The sequence below is a fragment of the Plecotus auritus genome, assembly GCF_963455305.1.
Source record: "Plecotus auritus genome assembly, chromosome: 1".
Lineage (NCBI taxonomy): Eukaryota > Metazoa > Chordata > Mammalia > Chiroptera > Vespertilionidae > Plecotus > Plecotus auritus.
This window is the reverse complement of record NC_137770.1, coordinates 206038006-206063162: the sequence shown is the minus strand read 5'-3', so window position 1 is coordinate 206063162 and position 25157 is coordinate 206038006. Positions and strand designations below refer to the sequence as shown.

Here is a 25157-nt window from a genome sequence, read left to right as displayed (position 1 = left end):
TGCATATATATTCACACCATCAGTAAGTAACAAATAAGGGGCAAAAACCTACAATAATATCATGATCTAATAGCTAACCTAACATTTCACTATTACCAATCATGAGATAGATCAGAAACTAGGAAAACAGAATTTGGCCAAAAAACCTGTAGAAATGTGCAATGATAGAGATAAAAATAAATTGTTATTCTTCAGGATAAGGTAAAGAGTCAGGAGAACATAAAATAATTATAAGATATAATAAAAATGTTATTGAATTATTTTAAACACAAAAACAATTTTGTTGGCATTTGAAAACCTAATATTAAGTGCTTTCAGGTTTATTTGTCATTATTCAATGCCTTTCATATTAGCAATTCACGAATTCGCAGCAGAATGTGACATGCTTGCTACAGAGGAGGGTAAGAACTTTAATTTACTGCTATTAAAAACTGCATTTCTTTAAACTCATAAAAAATAAAACCCCACTGTTTTATTGTTCATAATATTTTAATAAAGTTGAAGATAGATGTCTTTATGGGTATAAACTATTGAAAATGACTTCATCATTTAAGTAAAACAACTTAAATTTTGATAACTTAAGTAGACAAAATAGGCATGCATTTAAAACAACTATAGAGTAGTCATTGGCACAGATAAAAATGGCTTCCTCAGATTTCTGAGTTTACTCTGTATGACTGTTCTTATTAACTGGAGTATTAATGATATTTAAGATATAGATAACTAAGAAAACAGGGTTTTCCCTTGTGATCAAATATAGAGTGGACCCCCTTATCTGAAGTTTTGCTTTCTCTGGTTTATTCCCCATGGTCAACCTCAGTCCAAAATATTAAATGAAAAATTCCCAAAATCAGCAATCATAAGTGTTAAATTGCATGCTGTTCTGAGTAGCATGATGAAATCTCCAGCTGCCTGGTTCTGTCCTACCAGGAAGATGAGTCATCCTTTTGTCAGCATGTCCATGCTGTATACGTTACTGGCCTATTAGTCACTTTTGGTCATGTAGGTTATGAGATTGACTGTTGTAGTACAGCAGTCCCTGTGTTCAAGTAACCCTTATTTTACTTAATAATGCCACATTCATACAACTTTTATAAACGTTATATTTTATAATTGTTTTATTATTAGTTTTTGTTATTAATTTCTATGTCTTACTTAAAAAATTAAACTTTATTACAGGTATGTACATAAAGGGAAAAAACAGAATATATAGAGTTTGGTACAATCAGAGATTTCAAGTATCCAGTGGGAGTGTCTTAGAAGGTGGTAAGTGGATAAGGAGGGACTATAGTGTTAAGCTTTATAGTATGTGTTCTCATACATAAATGATTGCATATAAAAGAAGTATAAAGAGCTATGTTGTAGGGGGGAATCTACTAAATATAATAATAAACAGATAATAGAAGAGAAATTCATGTAAAGAGAATTATTGTGTGTAATGAATTCTCTTCTGAAATTGACCATTTATCATATAAAATATATAAAATGACATCTTTTTACATGAGCATATAGAAAACACACATCTATGAAGAATTTTTACTTGATACATACCAGTATGCATCTCTTTTCATGGATAGATGCATTCCTACAGTGTGTAATAAAGGAGGCTAACCATTACCCCCTCTAGTCATCAACTGATGCCAGCTATGACATTCAGGAATATTAAGATACCAAGCATTTAAACAGTGCTTAATATTTCTCTCCCAGTTCTCCTGTGGGGTAAGTCAAACTTCTCCTTTCTAGAAAGACTTAGTAATTGGCCTACTTCACTTAATTCACAAAAGGAGGCCACTGCAAAAGTGAGGTAAATTTAAGTTTCCTTGTTGCTGTGGTTGTAGCTACATGATAATAAATTGTTCACAATATATTAGTAACTGATTCAATGTACAGTTAAAAATAATTAGGCTGATTTTGGTATCACCAGTTGACACAGATAAAACCCAGAACCCAGTATGTAAGTTTGGTAGCAGGTTTTGTGTTGTTGTTTTTTTGTGTGTGTTTTGTTTGTATGTTGGTTGGTTTGGTTAATCCTCACTTGAGGATATTTTCCCACTGATTTTTATTTTTAGAAAGAGCGAACGGGAGAGAGAGAGACACAGAGAGAGAGAAACATCGATGTGAGAGAGACACATCAATGGGTTGCCTTTGCCTTTGCACGCACCCCAACTATGGCCTAGGTTAGAGCCTGCAACCGAGGTACCTGCCCTTGACTTAAATTGAACCCAGGACCCTTCAGTCCACAGGCAAATGCTCTTTCCACTGAGCCAAACCAACTAAGGCATATCATTTCTTTTTAGAAGACTAAAGTAGTTCAATATAACTTTCCAGTGGGATTTTACAAGGCTTCTTTCTTTGTCCCACAAAGGAACAATAGCTTAAATATTAGCTCCTATTATATAGCTATGTGATTAGAGTGTAAGTTAAATAAATTATTGAGTTCCCAATTTATACAGATGAAGAAGGGATTTCTGATCTTTGAGAAAAGCAGACCTGAAATCCTCTCCAATGATAGCTTGCATGTCTAGGTCACTGCATGTCTGCAATAGAATTGTAGAACAAGCCTGACGTGGCCCAGTCACCATATTAGAAACTATGTACAGCTCTAATTTCCAGTGGCAGACTAGTTCATTTTTATTATGGTGCCTTTGACAAATTTCCAGGCATGTGTAAGAAAGTAATCTTTAGGCACTGTTCCATATGTCATTATAAAAAAGCAGAGAAAAAGTGTTCCTTTATTTATATTTCTCTAAATCATTGTATTCAGATAGGTTTCAAAAGGAGAACAAGTTCATTGTTTGAATAAAATGTTTCTTAAACTATGGTCGCTAAACATTCTTAATAAAAATCTTCGTAAGTATAGTGGGTAAGATGTTTCCTGATCAAACAGTTTTGGAGAACTTGCATGCTCAATAATTTATTAAAGACTTAGTATAATATAGCAGATAGAGAAGCCTGCTTAATGGCATTTAATTTAATATTTACCAAATTTGCTTGAGTATAGAATCCATTTGACTTAAAACATTTTCTTCCTATTTCCAAGAATCTTTAGCAAAACACTATTTTTTGAAATATTGGGCATCAATTCAGGAGTTTTAGGTCTCCTTAAGTTATCAGCATCCTAACAGTCTGCCTTATTTATTCTATATTCATTTTATAGAATTTGTTCTTTGATCAGGAGACCAAACTCTCCCATCTTCAAGCTGCCTTTTCTGTGACTGAACACATTATACCTTGTTATTCTTTTAGGAAAAAAAGAAATTGGCACATCTTAGTCAGCTCAGGCTGCTACAACATGCACCACAGACTGAGTGGCTTACACAACAAATATGTATTTCTCACAGCTCTGGAGGTCAAAGCACCAGCAGATCTAGTGTCTGCCAAGGGCCTGCTTCCTGGTTGTAGATGGGCACCTTATTGCTGTGTCCTCATATGGCAGAGAGGGAGTGGGGAAGCAAGCTCTCCCCTACCTCTTCTTATAATGCCATCCTGAGGGCTCTACTCTCTTGACCAAATTACCTCCCAAAGACCCCACTTCCTAATACCATGGCATTGAGGTTTAGGATTTCAACGTCTGAATGAGGGAAGCACAAATATTCAGTCCATAGCGGTGCCTAAATTCTCAAACCATCAATTCACACCTCAATTCTTACATTTGACCACCCCACCTAGAATCATAGATGTGATTTCTTGATGAGATTTATACATATTCCAACTATGTACTAATTTGAGTGTTTACACCTTTGTACATATCATGATTGTTTATTCAGTTAGATTTTAAATCAAAGTCAGAACCATAAAAGCATAAAATATGGGTATTAATTATCAACAATTCATTTTTAATAGATGTGTCAACTGAGGTAAATTTGGAACAACTCATAAATTGAACTCAGTGTGAACTCATGTATTATCATTATAGTTTGTTGTCATTTTTACTGCTGTTCTTGTGGTGGTAGTGGTTTTCATGGTTTTTACTATCTAAATTCACTTTAAAGGATAACTCTTTAAAGTTTGTTAGAAAATAATGACCACATTTGTCTAATACCATGAAGATCCCCAGCTATAAAATACTATGGTTCAATTATTATTTTTCACAATGCTATCCTAAATTTTCCATTTGAAGATGTGGAGAAGGTACATAAGAGAATCTTCAATATTTTACTAATTGCATATATGACGTTGGATCTTTATTCTCATTTCTACTTTCAAAGGAAGACACACAATATATAGCGTTGTAAGGAATGAACTTCAGTGCACTAATCAGTAATTCTGCCACAAACCCCGCTGATGATTGTGGCTAGCTAGAAAGCGCTATCAACATATGATGACATATCTGCCTTTCACCTTCCCGATTAACATATTAATGCTACTTTTTGGATCCATATTAATTTTCCTGACATTAATATTGAAATTATATATGTTATGGGTGGTCATAATAACCTTAATCTATATATTTTAAGAATGTAAAAGTATTCTAAAATCATACAGTAATATAAATGCAATATACTATCACAACTGTTAATTACTTTTAGAAATCCCATTATTCAATCTGGCATCAAAATAAAGCAAATAGTAAACCAGGAAAGCTTGTTTAATGAAATGACTTTATCTCTTGGGATTATACTCATCCTTACACCTTTAATTGTGCAGACTGGAAGGAATTGTGACGCGAACTGAATAATCTTACATTATTTGAATAATTTATAATCACAGCAGAGCCAGTGATTCATTGGCTTAGTATATATTTGCATGTTATAATCAACTAAAAGCTCATGCATGCTCAACTATACAAAACTGTTTAAAATGAAACTTGTATGATGCCATAGCAGCTGCCCTGCCCTGATGTGTCTGATATAGAGTGGAATACATGAAGGATTAAGTTAGGCATTCATGAAGTATATACACTGTTTTTATTATGTGTCCTAGATCAAATGTGAAGCAATAAAGCTGAATTGGAATATATATTTTCTAAATAAGTACAGATGCATAACCTATGGCATTAAATATCCATAATACTGGTAACATTTTGGAAGTGTTGTAATCATGTAAGGAAATTCCACATAAGCAAAGCATAGTAAAGATAGATGCCTTCCTCTTTTGCTTCTATATTTTTGTATCTATAATTTGCTCCTAAGGAAGAGCCTTGACATTAGATGCAGCAGAGGGACTTTCAGAACCAGGTCAGCAATCACAAGGGTGATTTTCTTGGACTCTAAGGAAACAATGAGCTAACGCGATGATTGCTATTAGTTTTATGCCTACTCATAATAACCACATGCAGACAGGGATATGCAGTTAAAGCAGCATGAAGGCACAGAGATATTTGTGTTACAGGCAAGAATGTTAATAACCAAAAGACGTAAAATCAGTGACAACAGTCTAAAATAAAAGCATAGTGGGACAAGAAATACTAAGATTTTAAATAAATCATGTAGACCAATTAAATCTTATCAAATAAACTTTTAAAAACTCAATTAGCCCACTCAAGTAAAATTATTGAAAGCTGGATAAAAAATTCATATGTTTTATAGAGATCAGCTTTTTAGACATGATGAAAATTACACACTAAAACAACTCATTTCACTGCAAATTTTCAGAATAAAATATTTCACATCAGTAATTATTTTGATAATTAAACCAATTTCATTATATGAAAAAACATCATACTTAATGAAATGTTTCATCAGAATTCCTAAGAAACAGTAATTGGGATGAAGCCCAGAAACTTATTTTTAACGCTGCTCTCCTTATAGGAGAGATAGTCACCAACAGCTATAGCTACACTTAGGCTGTGTGATCGTATCCCCTCTCCCAACCCAGCTAGAGATGTCTCCATCAGTGATGTACCCTTCAAAATCTATGTGAAATGTCAAACATTCCCAGTTAGTCTGAGTTGCTCTTTTACATATATGAGATCGTATTTGGAATTGTGGAAAAGCCATAGGCAAAAAGAAGCAAAGAAATCTGGCTTCCAGAGAGATGAATGAAGAAAGGGCCAGTTAGAAGCAGGAACCAGAGAGACAAAGGGTGACGACTGCCTCGTTCATGGGAGCTTGCTCAATTCCTTGGTTTCATTATTTCAAAAAATCAATAGACCTTGTGTTCTTGGAGTTAACAAGTCCCTTTCTCTCTCTTAAGCTAGCTGAAGAGAGTTTGTTACTTGAAAACAATTAAAATTTGACCAACGCAATAAAAACAAACAAACAAAAAAACACACGACTAAATCAGCTTCAGTTATCTGGACAACTCGTAGAGTTCTAACACCTCTTGGTAACTATCCCTGTAATCATAGCATTCTATTTTAATAATTTTTCAATGAAACATTTCCCCAGACCTTATTTAAGAGAAAATGCAGAAAAACAATCTGTTTTGAATATAAAAAATATTTATTCAGTATTTGACCACCATTGTACTCCTGTTCTATGTTAAAGAGATGTATAAAAAATGGTGTTTAGAGTGTTATCATTGATTTCTGTAAGCTAACTGTTCTACTATGTTTAAGCTATTATAAAAACACCCAAGACTGGGTAGCAATAGATATAAACAGTAGAAATTTATGTCTCACAGCTCTGGAAGGTGAGATTTTGAGGTCAGGGTGTCAATATGGTTGGGTGAGGGCTCTCTTCCAGGTCACAGACTTCTCGTTATACCCTCACACAGCAGAAGAAGGCTAGCTAGCTCTCTGGAGCCTCTTTTTTAAGGGCACTAAGCCCATGCCGGAGGACTCTACTCCCATGACCTAAGCATCTCCCACAGGCCCCGTCTAATACCATCACATTGGGCATTAGGATTTCAACACATACATTTTGGTGGGGTCACGAAATCCATAGCACCCACCAATCTACAAAATTATAAATCATTCTGATTTCGATAATTGTTTCCTTCCTTCACTGTGAACTTTTGCTTCTTGTTACAATTAGTGTGCATTCCTGCTTGGATTTGTGAATTGTGATTCACAAATTGAAATGTGTGGTTTTAATTGTTCATTAATTGTGAAAAAACAATTGTTTTATGAAACTTTATTCATGTACTAAAAATAAAAATGCCAGGTGACTTTTAGTAAAACCTTTCAAGTCTTTTTTTTTTAATTTAGATGCTTTATTTAACAAGTGAATATGTTTTTAAATATTTTTTATTGATTTTTAGAATAAGAAGAAGGGAGAGAGAAAAAATGAACAGCTGCCTCCTGCGTGCCCCCTTCTGGGGATCCAGTGGGAAACATAGGCATGTGCCCTGACCAGAAATAGAACCTGCAATCCCGTTAGGGCACAGGAAGATGCCCAACCAACTGAACCAGACCAGCCAGGGCTATTTTCACATCTTTAAGCTTCAACTACAATTTAGTTCAAATATACTTAAGAGACTAAGATAATGGTCAAGACATAATGACCTTATGCGTCTATCATGCTCACAATGTACCTCTTGGGGGAAATAAAATTGAGAACAAAAACTAAGACAAAAAAAATAATAGCAACATCACAATGACGCCTTAGTATAAGCCAGGCGTTGTGCTAAATATTGCCTCATTATATCATTCAATCCCTTATATGAAATTTGTTCAGTGGTAGTATTTTTACACATTAGTTATAGATTTATTTATAACTAAATGCTACACTTTATGCAGTAAGGAGTGGAACCAAAGTTTGAACTGGAGTAGCTGCTTTCAAATTTTCCATGTTAACCACACATGGTTTGCCTAAAGAGGAAAATGTCTATGAAAATTAGGAATCTGGATTGAGCTCAATGGAGAGAGGCCCCGAGAATTGTGTATATGTTTGTGCTGGTTGCATATTCTATAGCTTTAAGGGACATCATTCAAAATATATCTACTTGAATAGTGGAGCACAGGAACTGTGTCCTGTTTTTCAATGTAGTCTCAGCGCTAAACATGTAATAGTGTTTTGCTAAAATAAATTGTATAACTGAAGTGTTCTTGACTCAGACTTACATGACACCAAATGAATGATAACCTTTAAATCTAAACTTTGATGTATTTTTTCACTATTCTATTTTTTAGCAAAAACTGTGTGGTCTTTGGGTCCAGCAGCCACCACTTCCTAAGAATATAGATGCATAATTATGTATCCATCAGTCATGTGACTTCATAGTTGAGGCATAGAGCGGCATGCTCACCCTAAAGGTAAAAGGTCTTTACATTAGAGAAGCTTTCAGTGTTCACAGAAACAATAGGTAATACTACACATATCTAATTGTTAGTGTGTTCAATACACAGTAAATGCTATAGCAATTCAGCCTAGGAAGGGGTCACCCTTCTGAATGGTAATGAAAGGTTTCATGTTGTATAACTTCAATTGGGCCTTAAAAATGGGTGGCATTAAGATGGATTATATGGAGAGTAGGAGGTGGAGTATTTCAACTAATTTGTGCTAAACACTGGAGGTAGAAATTGGGGAGCTGAGAGAAATCAGGTCATTTGGGGTAAAGAGTGCTGGGCTCTGAGATCACAACGATGAAAACAGCTAAGCTCCTGAGGACAGAGCTTTCAGGCTGAGCAGTTTGGACCATCACTTTCGGCATTAATGCAAGCACTGAACGGCATAAAAAAAGATAGAGAATAGGCAATGAATAGCAAAAGCCTCCAAAAACACCTCGAACACAGAGGAGTCTTGAGCATTCTCTCTCCCCCTGCTGCCTTTAATGGAAATAATCAATAGGAATGCTGAATGATTACAGTATATTTTTTCTCTGTGGGAGAGGGGGATTATGTACTCAGAACCATAAAGCATTTTGCTAGCAAAATTAATTCAAAAAGACTTGCTTGGGAGCACTGTCACAGGAATTGAAAACAGCTGAGAAATGAGTCGGGCTAAAATACACACACACACACACACACACACACAGATCATGATAAACAGCAATCAAATCACTCAGAAAAAGACCTGGTGTTTGGGCCCTGGGGACCTCTGCAAGGCCCATTTTTATTTAACATCTTCATTAATTAATGGAAAGATGAGAGTTAAAAAAATCATTACATTCACATATGGAAACTGGTGCATATAACTTGGAGAGCAGAGAATATTTTTTTGAAGGGAAAGGATTTTAGGCCCAGATTTCACATGGATTATATCATTTGGCAGATAAACATCTAGAAAGAGACCCAGAAATCCCCATACATTTAATGAGGAAGAGGGAAATATTAGAAACCAATATGAAACAGGTGGGAATTATTTGGGAAATGGTCGTTTGATACAAGTGTATACACAGGTGTGGTACATGACAGGCGAGGTGACAGTAACTGGTATCTGACTCTTTGGTGACAGAAACTTGCATATGACTCTTGGTTCACATTTACATTCCCTGTTACTAATATGGACCAATGAGGAAAAACTATTAAAAAAGGAACAGATCATAACAATCAAGTGTTTGTGCGTAAAGCTAGACAAGGTGATGAACAGGAATAACATGGCTGTACACCTTGCAATCTGGAGGGGCAAAGTAGGCAGTGACAGGGATGGAGGCGAAAAGCAGTATGATCTTCTGCCAGGGGGGAACAGGTCAGCCCTGGAGCCATACTTTTCTAAAGGACTAGAACTGAAATTGCCATCTGAAGGGTGGAGCCTTGAGTAACTCAGTTGCAGTTAGGTAAGGAGAAAGGATTAACAAAGGATTAATGGGTAAAGGTCATTTTCCAGTTTACATTAGTAAGTTTCCCTATAATGTGGGGAAAGTGTTTTAAAAGCATTATTTTTTAGTGACTTTGAATATATAAATAGAGTAATAAACAACACTTGCATATCTCAATCCTGCTCCGCAGGAATACTCTGTGACTATTGCTAAGTCATTCAATATTATTGCAAATATAAAAGAATAAATACAACATCTGTCTCATATGCCAAAGCAAAGCCAGATATTTTAGAGAACTTTCTTCATAATTGCTAAGTTTCCATGTAGGAAATCTAAATGCAAAATTGTTCTTGTTCTAAACTTCAGTGTATGCTTAATGACTATCTTGAATTCCTTAAATTATTTATCTTAATTACCTCACGGGTTGTGTGTGCTTTTTGTTTTTCTAAAAAATAATGAATACAAAGCTACTTGGGAACAGAATTGTTCTTCATTATACTGGCAGTTGCATTATATAGTATAATATCCATCCCCTTTAGAATAATTTCCTATCACTGTCCAAATAAAAAGCTTTTCTATATCCACTAATATGTTCTTTTTTTACCCACTTCAGCATTACTTTAATCTTTATTAGCCTCTCCATGCTCAGTGTGGGCCTCAATGCTTGTCATTATCTTTCCTCTTCTTCAACAGAAAGCAAAGCCAAAATAAGGTTCTGTCAGAACTCAGCATGATCACAACCAAAATTCAAAATCAGCAGTGTTTGAAAAGTTCTCCTCAGTCTTTGCCTTTAATTTTGGGAAGAAAGTACCATATACAAAACTTCCACACACACTTTGGCCAAAATCTGAGTATCAGAAAGAACATCCAGTTTATCTTTCTGAATTCAAGAGAGCCCACATCATGTCCTCACAGTCCAGCTTTTTGAAGCTGAAAAAGTTTGAATAATCTAAACCTGAGTTATTTTCAATTTCAAAAGTAAATACAGGTTCTCTGTCTCAACGAAATAATAAAATAGAACAGTTACAATAAAGCAAGAAAAACCATCAGCTCCTCTTTTCAAATATCTTCTATGCAGAACTATTGCTTGTTCTTTCTCCCACCCAGGGCAGAAAGCAGGTTACTTACTCTGTCTCCATTTTCGTACAAATATGTTTTAAGTCAATATTGGAATCTCTCTCAGATGAATAAATTATCATGAGTGATTCCAATAGCCTAAGACCAGCATAATAAGATATCTCAAAATAATGTTTATCCTCTATGGCTCGACAAAGGTAATAGAGCAAAAATAAAAGCAGAACTTGCAATACAACTCTTAGGTGGTGCCCAGGGGAGTGTGGTGGCCCGCCCATTGTCTGCTACAGGAAATACAGAGAACTCAGTAGGGAAAAGGCCGCTTCTACCAGAGCAAAGGAGGCAGGTGTATCTTGTGATCATTTGTAACAACAACCTATGGAAAAAAAGAGCAATAGCAGAATTTCTAAAACCTAAGAACATAATCTGCTCCTAACAAAACCATAACCATGAATTTTATTCGCATAAGAAGAAGCCTGGAAAACACTTGATAAAAATGTCCAGGAAACAAGGCTGTTTATATCCATGCTTAGACTATATAGATTAATCAATATTAAATGTTCCACATGATGACTGAAATAACTCTAATGTAATTAGAAGGAAGCAAAACACATGGTCAGGGTGTGAACAAATAGGCTGGTAGAGCTATGGAAAAAGAGATTGACAGTTTAATGGGAGAAAAAAAAGAGGAAAGTCTAAGTGAGAAAATACTTATTTTAGAAAAAGCCTATTGGGTCTACCTTTATTCAGGCAGATGATTCAATCAAAATTCAAACTAATGCATTGCTATAAGGTTTGTTCATCTGTTCTAAAAACGTCCATAATTTTAATTGAAATGTGATTTACATGCCATATAAGTTTTACCTTTAAGGAAAATATTTATGACATTACAGGTTTTGCTTATCTTTTTCTAAAGTCTAGACATGGAGTTTGCTACTAAACAATTGTCATTTAATAGGGAAGTGGAGATTTGCAGAAATGGAGTGCTTATGGTATGGGATAGTGCTCCTTTCAAAAATCCCACAACAGAGTATAAAAAATAGAGAGATAGTCTATGACAAATATATATGCTTTATTAAACAAACAAACAAAAAAAGATATGGAGGAACCTTAAATGCCTGTTGCTAAGTGAAGGAAGCCAATCTGAAAAGGCTAATACTGTGATTACAACTACTTGATGTTCTGGAAGCGAAAAAAAAGGGGACAATAAAAAGCTCAGTATTTGCCAGCCTTCAGAGAGGAAGGAGGGAGGAAGGAGGCAAAGGATAAATAGGTGAGCCATAGGGGATTTTAGGGCCTTGAAACTGTTCTGTATTATGTCATTATATATTTGTCAAATCCCATAGAATGTACAACAGAAAGAGAACTCTTATATAAACTAAAGCATTTAAATAAACCCATGTATTCATATTGGTTTGTCCATCATAATAACTGTATCACACTACTACAATCCTATCTAATAAAGAAGGAATATGTTAAGTGACCCTCACACCATCACAAAGATGGCAGCACCCACAGCCAATAAGGAGGGAATATGCTAATTTACTGCCCCACCCTCAAAGATGGTGGCACCCACAGCCAATAAAGAGGGAATGTGCTAATTGACTGCCCCGCCCTCAAAGATGGCGACTCTCACAGCCTCAAGATGGCAGCACCCAGTCCCCTCAGCCCTGCTGGGGCGGCAGGCACGTGGCAAGGCCGGGCCCGCCCACAGATGGGCCTGGCTGCTCTGCACACCTGCCTCCTGAGTCCCCCAGTCTCCTCAGCTCCCCAGCCACCCAGGGCCAGCCTGAGGCATAGGCAAGCCTCAGATGGTGGCTGCCCAGGTGCCCAGGGCCGCCCAAGGCTCAAGTAACCAGGGCTGGCCGAGGCTTGCACTACTGGCAGTGGCAGCAGCAAAGGTGTGATGGGGCGTTGCCTCCCGCCCCTGAAGGCTCCTGGACTGTGAGAGTGGGTAGGCCAGCCTGAGGGACCCTCCCTACAGTGCATGAATTTTCATGCACCAGGCCTCTAGTATGTTAATAATAGTGGAAACAGAATGAGGAGTATATTGAGGTGGTATGTAGGAACTCTTCACACTCAAGGCTCATTATTCTATGAAGCTAAAATGTCTCTAAAAACTAATTAATTTAAAAAGTATTGCTCCAAAATTTGTGAGTATTTAAAATTGAACTTTTATATGAAACATAAAAAATAGATGACAATAGAGTCCACCACAAAAATCAATGGAATCTCAATGCCTCTTTATTGAGTATTTAGTTCCATTCTTCAGAATCACTATCACTGTTAAAATCATGTCCTATTGAGTTGAAGCTGAAAAAGTTTGAGAACTTCAATATAAATTATTTTTAAAAGGTGCTCTGGAGAAACCAAGATGGCGGCATAGGTAAGCACCTAAACTGCTGCCTCGCACAACAATTTCAAAACTATAACTAAAAGACAGAACGGACACCATCCAGAACTACAGGAAAGCTGGCTGAGTGAAAATTCTACAACTAGAAGGAAAGAGAAAAGCTCACAGAGAATTGGAGGTACGGCAAAGGGTCTTTGTGCACGCAGAGAGGAAGGGTGGCTGAGAGCCTGGATGACTTTCTCTGGCGGAAGGGGGAAGGAAGCCCCTGACTGCACTGAACCCCAGTTCTGACTGCACTGAACCCCAGTCTTGGGCGAAACCCCGTGGACCCAGGCTCATACAGGGGGAGTCTGGACTGTCAGGTAGAGAGAAAGGCACCCGGAGACTCGGAGACCCGGGGGAGACCCGGGGGAACCCCGGCAGGCAGGGTTCTGGAGGTGCACGTGCCAGTGGGCACAAAGGCTGCGGAGGTTGCCACAGGCTTTCCCTAGCAGAAGGGAGTCCGAAGCTCCTGACTGCACTGAGCCCCAGTTCTGACTCCACTGAACCCCAGTTCCAGGCGAGCCCCTGGGGACCCACGCTCTTGTGGGGGGAATCTGGACTCTCGGGCGGAGACTCGGGAGCCGGGGAAGGCAGAGGTCTGCAGGCATGCACGCACGCAAGGGCAAGGCTGACTAGAAGCCAAGACTGTCTGCTCCGCCCTGAGACTCCACCCCATCCAAGCTGAGCACAGAGGCTATTGCAATTTGACAAGTCTAATCCTATAAGGCTGTCTCCAGCACCGAACCTCTCCCAGCATAGACACAGCTGATCCTTACAGCCAACTGGCCTGGAGGTCAATTCCTCCCAGTGATACCAACAACAATCAAGACTTAACTACAACAAGGCTGTACACACAGTCCACAAAGGGGTGCACCAAGCGTGTCCACCTCAGGTTAACTGGGGAGGCCAACCCACTGTGCCATATAGGAAACCTAGCACACAAATCTACCCTACAAACTCAGGGAAGCAGTGAAAATGCGGCGACAAAGAAACAGATCACAAACAAAAGAAATGGAGGAAAACAAACGACTGGATATAGAACTCAAAACCACAGTTATAAGGCTTTTCAAGAATATCCTAGAAAAGGCTGATAAATATAACGAGACCCTCGAAGATATGAAAAAGGACCAACTAGAAATTAAACATACACTGACTGAAATAAAAAATATTATACAGAGACCCAACAACAGACTAGAGGAACACAAGAATCAAGTCAAAGAATTGAAATACAAAGAAGCAAAAAACACTCAACCGAAAAAGCAAAAAGAAAAAAAAAATCCAAAAAGTTGAAGATAGTGTAAGAAGACTCTGGGACAACTTCAAGCGTACCAACATCAGAATTATGGGGGTGCCAGAAGAAGAGAGAGAGCAAGATACTGAAAACCTATTTGAAGAAATAATAACCGAAAACTTCCCCACCTGGTGAAAGAAATAGACTTACAAGTCCAAGAAGCGCACAGAACCCCAAACAAAAGGAATCCAAAGAGGACCACACCAAGACACATCATAATTAAAATGCCAAGAGCAAAAGACAAAGAGAGAATATTAAAAGCAGCAAGAGAAAAACAGTTAATTACCTACAAGGGAGCACCCATACGATTGTCAGCTGATTTCTCAACAGAAACTATGCAGGCCAGACAGGAGTGGCAAGAAATATTCAAAGTGATGAATAGCAAGAACCTACAACCAAGATTACTCTACCCAGCAAAGCTATCATTCAAAATTGAAGGGCAGATAAAGAGCTTCACAGATAAGAAAAAGCTAAAGGAGTTCATCACCACCAAACCAGTATTATATGAAATGCTGAAAGGTATTCTTAAAGAAGAGGAAGAAGAAAAAAGTAAAGATAAAAATTATGAACAACAAATACATATCTATCAACAAGTGAACCTAAAATTCAAGTGAATTAAAAACCTGAGGAACAGAATAATCTGGTGAATATAATAGAATCAGGGGCATAGAAGGGGAGTGGACTGATAATTCTCAGGGGGAAAGGGGTATGGGGGGGTTCAGGAAGAGACTGGAAAAAAGTCATACACCCATGGATGAGGACAGTGTGGGGGGAGGTAAGGGCAGATGGTGGGGTGGGAACCGGGTGGAGGGGAGCTATGGGGGGAAAAAGGAGAAACAATTGTAATAATCTGAATAAAGATTTATTAAAATAAATAAATAAATAAATTACCATCTGAAAAAAAAAAAGAAAAAAGAAAGTGACCAAGAAAAAAAAAAAAAAAAGGTGCTCTGAAGGAAAAAAAAAATATTTACTTAAATAAATAGGGAAATTTAAAACTAAGGGTAACTATGCATATTTTACATCAATTTTCAAGGCATCCTATATAATAAAAGGCTAATATGCAAATCAACTGGTGGAACGACCAGTCACTCTGTCATGCACTAACCACTGGACGCTTAACACAGGAACTGCCCCCTGGTCATCAGTGTGCTCCCACAGGAGCCACAAGCCCTGAGTCGAGCTCATGGCTGGCAAGCACAGTGGTAGTGGTGGGAGTCTCTCACACCTCCGCGGCAGTGCTAAGGATGTCCGACTGCCGATGACATCAGTCAGACATCCCCCAAGGGCTCCCGGACTGGGAGAGGGCACAGGCCGGGCTGAGGGAACCCCTACCCCCACTGAGTGCACAAATTTCATGCACTGGGCCTCTAGTTAGTCTATGTTTTGCTTATTTTTGTTAGTGCTTAAAATTAAAGACAAGTTATGCAAAAAAAAATATTTACAGTCCTCTTCTCAATTTCATGCAAAGTGAGATTAGAGAATCTAGTCCCACATTTGGAAGTTCAGGTACGAAGTCTCTCAAACTCTAATTATTTCATGTAATAGTCAAATGCTGAAGACATAGTTGAGTGATGGTTACTTTTAACTACCAAAATGTTGGTTTCTGGCTATATTTGGGAACAGAAATATAGAGGCAGCTTTTTTTTTTTATCAATCATCATCTTTTCTATTTCTTTGGTGGTTTAAGAATCACATGGTGCATTCAAATTCATTTTCTTATTTTATCCTAAAAACGACAATGCTGGAGAGATGATATAATAGCCACCCATCCCACTTAACAGATAGGAAAGTTGAGATCCACAGAGGTCACAAAAATTACAGATATATTGCCCTAACTGTTTTGGCTCAGTGGATAGAGTGTCTGCCTGGGGACTGAAGGGTCCCAGGTTCGATTCCAGTCAAGGGCATGTACCTTGGTTGCGGGCACATCCCCAGTAGGGGGTGTGCAGGAGGCAGATGATCGATGTTTCTCTCTCATCGATGTTTCTAGCTCTCTATCCCTCTCCCTTCCTCTCTGTAAAATATCAATAAAATATATTTAAAAAATTACAGAGATAGCATGTTGTCAGTTCATCCTTGTAATTATTTAATCTGTCAATCTATTTACCTAATTATATAGTTAGCTAATATATACATGCACTATAACAATTGTAACATATATTTGAGCAGGTATGTGCTATATATTTGTTTCAAATACTAATGATCTAGCAATGAATAGAATAAGACCCATTATGGCTTATTGAAAACTTTTTTTTTAATATATTTTATTGACTTTTTACAGAGAGGAAGGGAGAGGGATAGAGAGCTAGAAACATCGATGAGAGAGAAACATCGATCAGCTGCCTCCTGCACACCTCCTACTGGGGATGTGCTCGCAACCAAGGTACATGCCCTCGACCAGAATCGAACCTGGGACCCTTGAGTCCTCAGGCTGACAACTCTATCCACTGAGCCAAACCGGCCAGGGCTGAAAACTTTTTTTGAGGTGAATTTCTCTTCTACACCAATTCCTCTTTTATGTAAACCAGAAATCTGGGCACATTCCAGAACCTGGCCATGTCTCTGGAGACCTATCCATTCAGAGGAGCTCACCTCTGATTTAAAATAATCAGTATCTTGAAAGTCCTGGGTTTGAAATGGACTCAGCCTCTTACCAGCTGCATAACTTTGGGCAAGTCACCCTTACAGAGCCTCATTTTCCTCTTCTACAAAAACAATATGAAGTTTCTCCTTTAACATTGTCATCATTAGTACTAATTGGAATTAATGTACATGAGAGAGCGTTGTTTTTCATGGCAAAATAACGAGAAACAGCCCTAACCGGTTTGGCTCAGTGGATAGAGCGTCGGCCTGCAGACTGAAAGGTCCCAGGTTCGATTCCGGTCAAGGGCATGTACCTTGGTTGCGGGCACATACCCAGTGGGGAGTGTGCAGGAAGCAGCTAATCGATGTTTCTCTCTCATTGATGTTTCTAACTCTCTAACCCTCTCCCTTCCTCTCTGTAAAAAATCAATAAAATATATTTAAAAAAAAATAAAAATAACGAGAAACAGTGATAGGACACAACATGTGCCAAATACAATAGAGTACATGTGCTCTTTCCAGTTGTGTCACAAACTACCTGAGTGACTTTGAATAAACACTATCTCCTCTCTGCCACTTTTGTACATCCTATATAATAAAAGGCTAATAATATGCAAATCGACTGAATGGCAGAACATCTAGTCGCTATAATGCACACTGATCACCAGGGGGCAGATACTCAATGCAGAAGCTGCCCCCTGGTGGTCAGTGCATTCCCACAGGGGGAGTGCCACTCAGCGAGAAGCCCTGAGTCGGGCTCATGGCTGGCGAGCACATTGTCAGTGGTGGGAGCCTCTCCTGCCTCCACGGCAGCGCTAAGGATGTCTGACTGACGGCTTAGGCCCACTCACCCCAGGGAATGGGCCTAAGCATCAGATGTACATCCCCCGAGGGCTCCCTAACTGCGAGAGGGTGCAGGCCAGGCTGACAGACACCCCTCCCCCTGAGTGCATGAATTTCATGCACCGGGCCTCTAGTATATAGAGAAAAAAGGCCTATAGAGAACTTCATCTACCACAGTGCTCTAACTTTATGATTACTCGTTTTCAAAATAATGCTGCCTCAAGCTCCAGAATGTCAGGGAATTTTGTTTGTTTTCTTTACTGTTGTCACTCCAGTGCCTGGAACAGAAACTAACTCATACCAAGTCCCTGATACATATCTGAATGAATAAATGCCCTAAATTTGCATAAAAGTAAACTTTGTTGTAACATAGTACTTCTAGATATGTCCAGAATAAAAAAAAAAAAAAAACAGAGTAGAGTTAGACTTCTTACCATGAGGCAGGCGCGTGCACACACACACACACACACACACAAACACACACACACACCATCTCATCTACTATGGTTAAAAAGCACATGCTAAAGCCCAAATTTAAATGATGTGTCTTAACTCAGGAGAAGTAGTCAAAACAAAAATAAAAACTAGAATCTATCTCACCATGTAACAATAAGTGGAATTAAAAATAAAGTCCCTCCTAAACAACAGAAAATCCTGATGCGTATGAAATACTAAAAATTGACTCCACAAATATGCCAACATTACAGACTGCAGTTTAAAGGGGTGGAGAGCATCAGGCAGAAATTGAATCAAACAGGAGAAATTGCTTACTCTCTTAGAAAGCAGCCTTTTCTCAGCTCTGAGCTGTGAAGATTTTAACAGGCTGCTAACTCTCGTTTTCTGAAACTTCCTACTAAACAGAAAAGCTGGAAATTCACTTTATATGAACTCTCCCAATCTTTAACTGCTGACAATGAATTCATGTAAAAATACTTATAGATAAAACAAACAAACAAACAAAAAACCTGATGGACTGGTGGGTGGATCTCAGTATGAGATAGAAATGCAATAGAAGGTCAAAGGTGAAGGGATTAATAAAAACAAAACAAAACAAAACAAAACGAAAACCCTCATAACCTCACCCCCATTTCCCTATGGAAATGACCATCAACATACACAGGGAAATGGAGGTGGGGGGAGACAGGAGAGGGTAAGTGGGGGATAAATGGTGATATAAAGAAACATGACTTAGGGTAATGAGCACACAATACAGTATACAGATGATGGATTATAGAATTGCACACTTTAAACCTGTTTGACCTTATTAACCAATGTAACCTCAATAAATTAATAAAAACATGCTAACCCCCCCCAAATGAAGGTCAAAGAAAGCATGTTTACTGAGTGCCAACACTGTGCCAAGCTCTATTCTCAATCCCACTTATTTAATCTTTATGCAAAACTATAACTCAATTTATACTCCATTTCATAAATAAAACAAAATAAGTTATCCTACCAAAAAATATTCTAAATTGCCCTATCTGACAATATAGATAATATGTTGGGTTGAAATTAATTTTTGAAAAGTCTGAGAAAATATTCTCTTTGAATCTAGTTTTGTATTTCTCCTGTTCCCATTCCAGAGGTATTCAGAAAAGGTTTAACTATTGGGGTAAATCTGATGTTGTATTGGCTCTTGCACCTAGAAATTTTGGGAGAAATTTACTCAGTTTTGTATGTGATTTCTGCACCATTGATTTCCTTAAAAATATACAATCTCTTTGTATTAGGAATAGGCTTTTTCCAATCATTTTAACAACATTATGTTTTATCTTTCTATTATAATTGAGTTAATATTTCCTGTGTAATATAATAATTTTACGTCACAATATTTTACTTATGATTTCATTTTCCATCTACTAATAGCTATTAAATACTTTTTAAATGTAATCTATTTATTAAGATCATTAGTATCATAAATACATTCATATGCACATTGTTAGAAAATGGTTTAATTTTCACCCAAAAGACTTTTTTTAAATCCTCAACCAAGGATATGTTTCCACTGTTTTTTTTTTTTTGTTTTGTTTTGTTTTGTTTTGTTTTGTTTTGTTTTTAAGAGAGAGAGGAAGGGAGAGAGAGAGAAACATCAACGTATGAGCAAAACATTGATTGGTTGCCTCCCTATCATAGGTATCCTGACAGTATTTGAACCCACATCCTCGGTATGAGCCCTGAACGAGAACAGAACCTATAGCTCTTTGGTGTATGGGACAACACTCCAACCAACCGAGCCACCAGATCAGAGCCAAAAACTTTATTTTTAGTGTACACCAATAAAATAATTTACTAATAAATACAACTGTTATTGTAGAAATGTTCCAATGAAACATTTTTTTTCTGAAAATTTTCAATAAAGAATAATGCAAAAATTAAAGAAAAACCTTTTAAGATTACTGACTTAATAAAAGCAATCCATCCCAGGTCCTCCATGATAGTTTCTAATAATCTGAGAATTTTTTAATCTCAATGAAATTTAAAGGAGTTCCTTATAATATTTTCATTTCTTAATGTAGTGAAGAAACACAAAATAAATTGTTCCCAGTGTCTGAATTGATTTTATTTCCTATTCAATATTCAATATTTCTTATTCAACCAGGCTAAGGACAAATAAGCAGCAAACCTTTTTATTTTATTCAACTCTTGTTTTTTGAAGATAAATCAATCCTATAAGTTTGTTGGTTGCTTTAATCTGAATTTTTAAGGTAACTTCACATTTCTTCACGGAAATAGAGAGGAAAATCATATATTTGTTATTCAGTCATTGAAATCCCTTCCCTATTTGCCTGCTTTTCCAGACAGAGCTGATTTGCCCACTTTCACCCACACATCCCTCCTCTCATAACAACAAATATGGCCCGTGGATTTTAAATCATATGTGACATTTAACATGATGTCTACTTAAGTTGTAGGAAAATTTCATAAAGGCTTACCCCATTTTTTGGAAAAGCAATCCATCCCAGGTCCCCCATGACAGTACGTGAATCCAATAAATTCACTGAAAGAGAAAGAACACACAAAACTGAGTAAAATGTACAAAAATGCATCACTATTTTCAGTATTATTAAAAGTGCATATTGCGGTAGGGGACAGTGGTGGTAAGGGGGAGAGACCAACCAAAGGACTTATATGCATTCATATAAGCCTAATCAATGGACACAGACAACAGGGGGGTGGAGGCATGAATGAGAGGTGGGGGGTAATGAGGGAATATGGACACATATGTAATACCTTAATCAATAAAGAAATTAAAAAATAAAAAATAAAAAAATAAAAGTGCATATTGCTACATATCTGAAATTAGATTAAGTATTCATTATGATAAATACAAGAGTTATAATTTAAAGAAAGCATTTCAATGCAAGAAAACAAGTTATTTTGAATTAACATTTAGAGCAAAATTATATAAACAAGTCATTACCCTAAGTGCTTTTGTTGTCAAACAACAATAAAGAAGAATTAAATTAAGAAGGAGAAAATATGAAAAATCCACAGAAAACAGTAAAAACCATGCAGTGATTTTTCAAGATGTAGGCTCTGGGATTAAGCAACAGCCATAAAATTGTAGCTGAACGTATTGTATTTTCTTCCGGAAAGCTGTTATGAAGCAATTAACAAATAATTTACATTAAACAGCAATAAACTATCCCCAAGCTTGTAACATTTTTGTGATATTAACTGAAATCTGTAATCCAAATTGCAAGTTTAATTAAGAAATAAATCTACACACCCTTAACCAAGCCAAGCAAACTGTAGCAGCTCTCAGGGTTGTTGTTATAGTTATGAGTGCACTGCATTGCCAAGCTATCTTCTACTTATATCTGACCACAACCTTCAATGCGCTTCTTACAGAACTATCAGCTACAGTTTTTGAAAGACAGACATCAATCATGGCTAGATATCTTAAAATATTTGGAACTCCCAGGTGGAAGTCTGAATATGGTCATTGCAAAAGGAAACCCACAGTATTTATACAGATGTGCATCCACATCCCACACACTCACCATGTTTATATTTCAGGAGGTTCATCTACTGTGCCCCCAAGTTATACTAGCTAAAAGAGTACTGTGTTGTCAAAATGCTTTCGACCTGGGTCACAGATCATTAGGTTTCCCACCTATTATGCCTAATCCAAATGGGCCTCCCTATGCAGCTGACGCACTTTAAAGGAGCATGGCATGTGGATCCAAAAGGAAAACAACTATGTTATCCCAGTCAGAGGTATGGAGCAATCCATCCCAGGTCCTCCATGATAGTTTCTAATAATCTGAGAATTTTAAACTAAAATCAAGAACCAGTATCTTGAAATGCCAGTAATTAAAAAAAAAAAATGATTCTGCCCAACCGAAGTGGTTCAGTGGTTGAGCATTGACCTATGAACCAGGAGGTCATGGTTTGATTCCCAGTCAGGGCACATGCAGGTTGCAGGCTTAATCCCCAGTGTGGGGCCTGCAGGAGATAGCTGATCAATGATTCTCTCTCATCTTTAATGTTTCTCTCTCTCTCTCCATCTCTCTTCCTCTCTGAAATCAATAAAAATATATTTAAAAAATTATTCTGTGTGCAAGAGTAAAGCCTGGATACTAAAGGAATAATAGTTAATAGGTTGTTATAATATTTCTATAAGAAAATATAAAACAGAATTATTATAACCAAGGAAGTTAAAATCATAATTTAAATAGAAATTTTCTACACACAATATAAAAAGGGTGAATTTAACCCTTTCCATCATTTTATAATATCAAACATATTTATACATTAACACTTTATAATATTAGTAATATAAATATAAATAAAAAATTTTAAATTTTTATAAAGTAGAAATATACTCAATACACACACACACACACATATATATATAATATATGTGTACGTTCACTATACTTGCCTATTTTTCTCAAGTTCTGAGCTCTTTAACTATAAAAGTTCACACTTATAGAATGGTTGTATCATCTTTAGTCTACCTACATTAACTTGGCTTTAGAGGATAGTAAAATAATTTGTGAAATTATTTTTAGAAGAAATTTACCTAACTGAAATTGACATAATTTAAAACTATTGTTTAAAGTAGAAACAAAAAAATCTTTTCCACCTCACCTCCCACTGACCTTGCAAATCCTCCAGTCACACCACTAAATCTAATTTTTCAGTTAGATCCATATTCTTTTCTTTTTGTTCTGTTGTTGGCTTTTCTGATTTCCAGGGGAATAAGGCTAAATGTCCTTGTCCTCATTTGGGCTTTTCTAGGACACTTAGGGTTGTGTCTAGACATGACTAAGTACCAGAGTAGAGCAGAACCTAAACCATTATATTTATTCATCTTTATCATTCCTTTAGTTCACCTTTGATACTGAGCAGCAGAATATCTGTGTAGACTAGATAAAGTAGAGCAAATAAGCAAACTAAAGGCCTTCTACTATGCTGGCAGTCAAAGTGAACTTAATACCATGGTGGCAAACTGGTGTGCATAGGAATTCTAAGAATTCATAACCAGCCTGCATGAGAAACACAGCATTCCTAGTAGACCTTTTAATAACATGTGGGTCTTGAAATATTCATTTTTGCCAACAGAATTCCAGATACTTTTTTAGCCTTAGTTACCCTCACTTAAATGAACTTTATTCTAAATTACTATTTTCACTGTTTTTTGGACTAAAATATATGTGTGTGAAAGTAAATGAATGAACTGAAAGCATTAGCTTGGCTATTAATACAATTTACTGATAATTTGCAATATTGAAATACATTATTAAATGCATAAAAATAACCAAAATAGGAATGTATATTATCTTTCATATGATGATCTTGTCAAAAGGTTTTCTTCAGATAAGATTAGAAGGTTTATAGGACATATGTGTATGTCACTTCCCACTACTGTCTAAAATTGCTTTCCTCTTGGAAATAGATGATTTCATAAAATTCACAATGCAAAGAAGGTATTTATATATACCATTACTAAATTTGAAATTGAGGGGTGGGAAATTAGATGTTTTAAACAATTACTTGCAGATTTTTATATTATAATTTTGTCCATGAAAATATAGAGCAAATGGGATATGATGCCTCAAGGAAAATAACTAAAATTATGATATATAACAATATATGACCATACTATTTATCTATAGATCACCATATCAATCTCTATATTGATATATATAGGGGGAGGTTTTCTTATACCTCCAAGTTTTGCACATGCTGCTTTCGCTCTCTCAAATGTCTCTCTCCCTTTCTGAATTGCTAAATCTTCATTTGTCCTGTATAACACATTTCAGGAGCCACCTTCTCCTGGAAACCATCTCTGATCATCCCTTTCCTACATCTCAGTAAGGTATTCATACTGAATATTCAGTTAGCACCCATTCTTATCTCCAAAACACTAAATACACAGAATTGTATTATTTCCCTATAATAACACTATTTTGACTTATGCCTAGGAACCTAGCCTATGCTTGGAACAGCTAAATAGCCGTTTTTCTTATGAATGAATCACTTGGTCTGTGGGCAGATCTGGAGTGTGTGTCTGTATGAGCACATAGCAGTGGTTCACAACATGGACCTCTGGTAATGTCTGGAGATGCCTTTGATTTTCAAAACTGGTGGATGGGGTGGTGGTAACTTTTTAAGGTACATAATGAAACATTATGCTGTATATTTAAAACTAATATAATATTGTATCTGAGCTATGCATTAATAATATATTTTTAAAACTGAAAGGTGGGAGAGTATTTGCCACTGACGTCTCATGGGAAGAAGCCAGGCATGCCCTTAAGCATCCCTTCATGCACAGCAAAACTTCCCTCACTCCCAGGAAAGAATTATGTGGCTCAAATTTCACTAGTGCCAGAGTTGAGAACCTTGCCACCTACCTATGATGCAGTACTATAAAACCTCTAGTTTCACATATCTTTGTATAGAGCATCAGTATCGTGATCTTCATTAACAAAAGTTAGCATATTTGAAGGCATTCCATGCGAATAAAAATACTACTCCAATTTAAGAAAATAAAACCAATAAATATTAAAGTCTCACTTAAGAAAACAGTATTTTTATAACCAAACTCCTGTAATTTTTTTCACACAACCAATAAAGCTGTTCTCATTTATGTGCTGGTAATTTCTCAACATTCAACATAGCATGCATGAAAGAGCACCATGCCACCTATATCACTGCCTACATTTCACCCACTACTTAAGCTACTTAATAAAACCAGAAGTTTAGGACATATATAAATTTTCAGAAATTGATTTCTCAATTTCATTACCAAATGTATTTATTTATGTATTTTATTTTTAATTTTTATTGAATTCATTGGGGTGACCTTGGTTAACAAAAATTTATAGGTTGCAAGTGTACAATTCTATTATGTATCATATGCATATTGTACTG

General features: G+C 36.7%; 1 protein-coding gene across 15 annotated transcripts in view; it reads right to left on the bottom strand.

The window, feature by feature from the left end:
* EPHA5 (EPH receptor A5) overlaps window positions 1-25157 on the bottom strand; it is a 355448-nt gene that overhangs the window by 303530 nt on the left and 26761 nt on the right. For all 15 annotated transcript variants that reach the window (XM_080661231.1, XM_080661239.1, XM_080661238.1 and 12 more), the window contains exon 2: window positions 20705-20769. In XM_080661231.1, the coding sequence (XP_080517357.1) occupies window positions 20705-20769 (65 nt within the window). The remainder of the gene's footprint in view (window positions 1-20704; window positions 20770-25157) is intronic.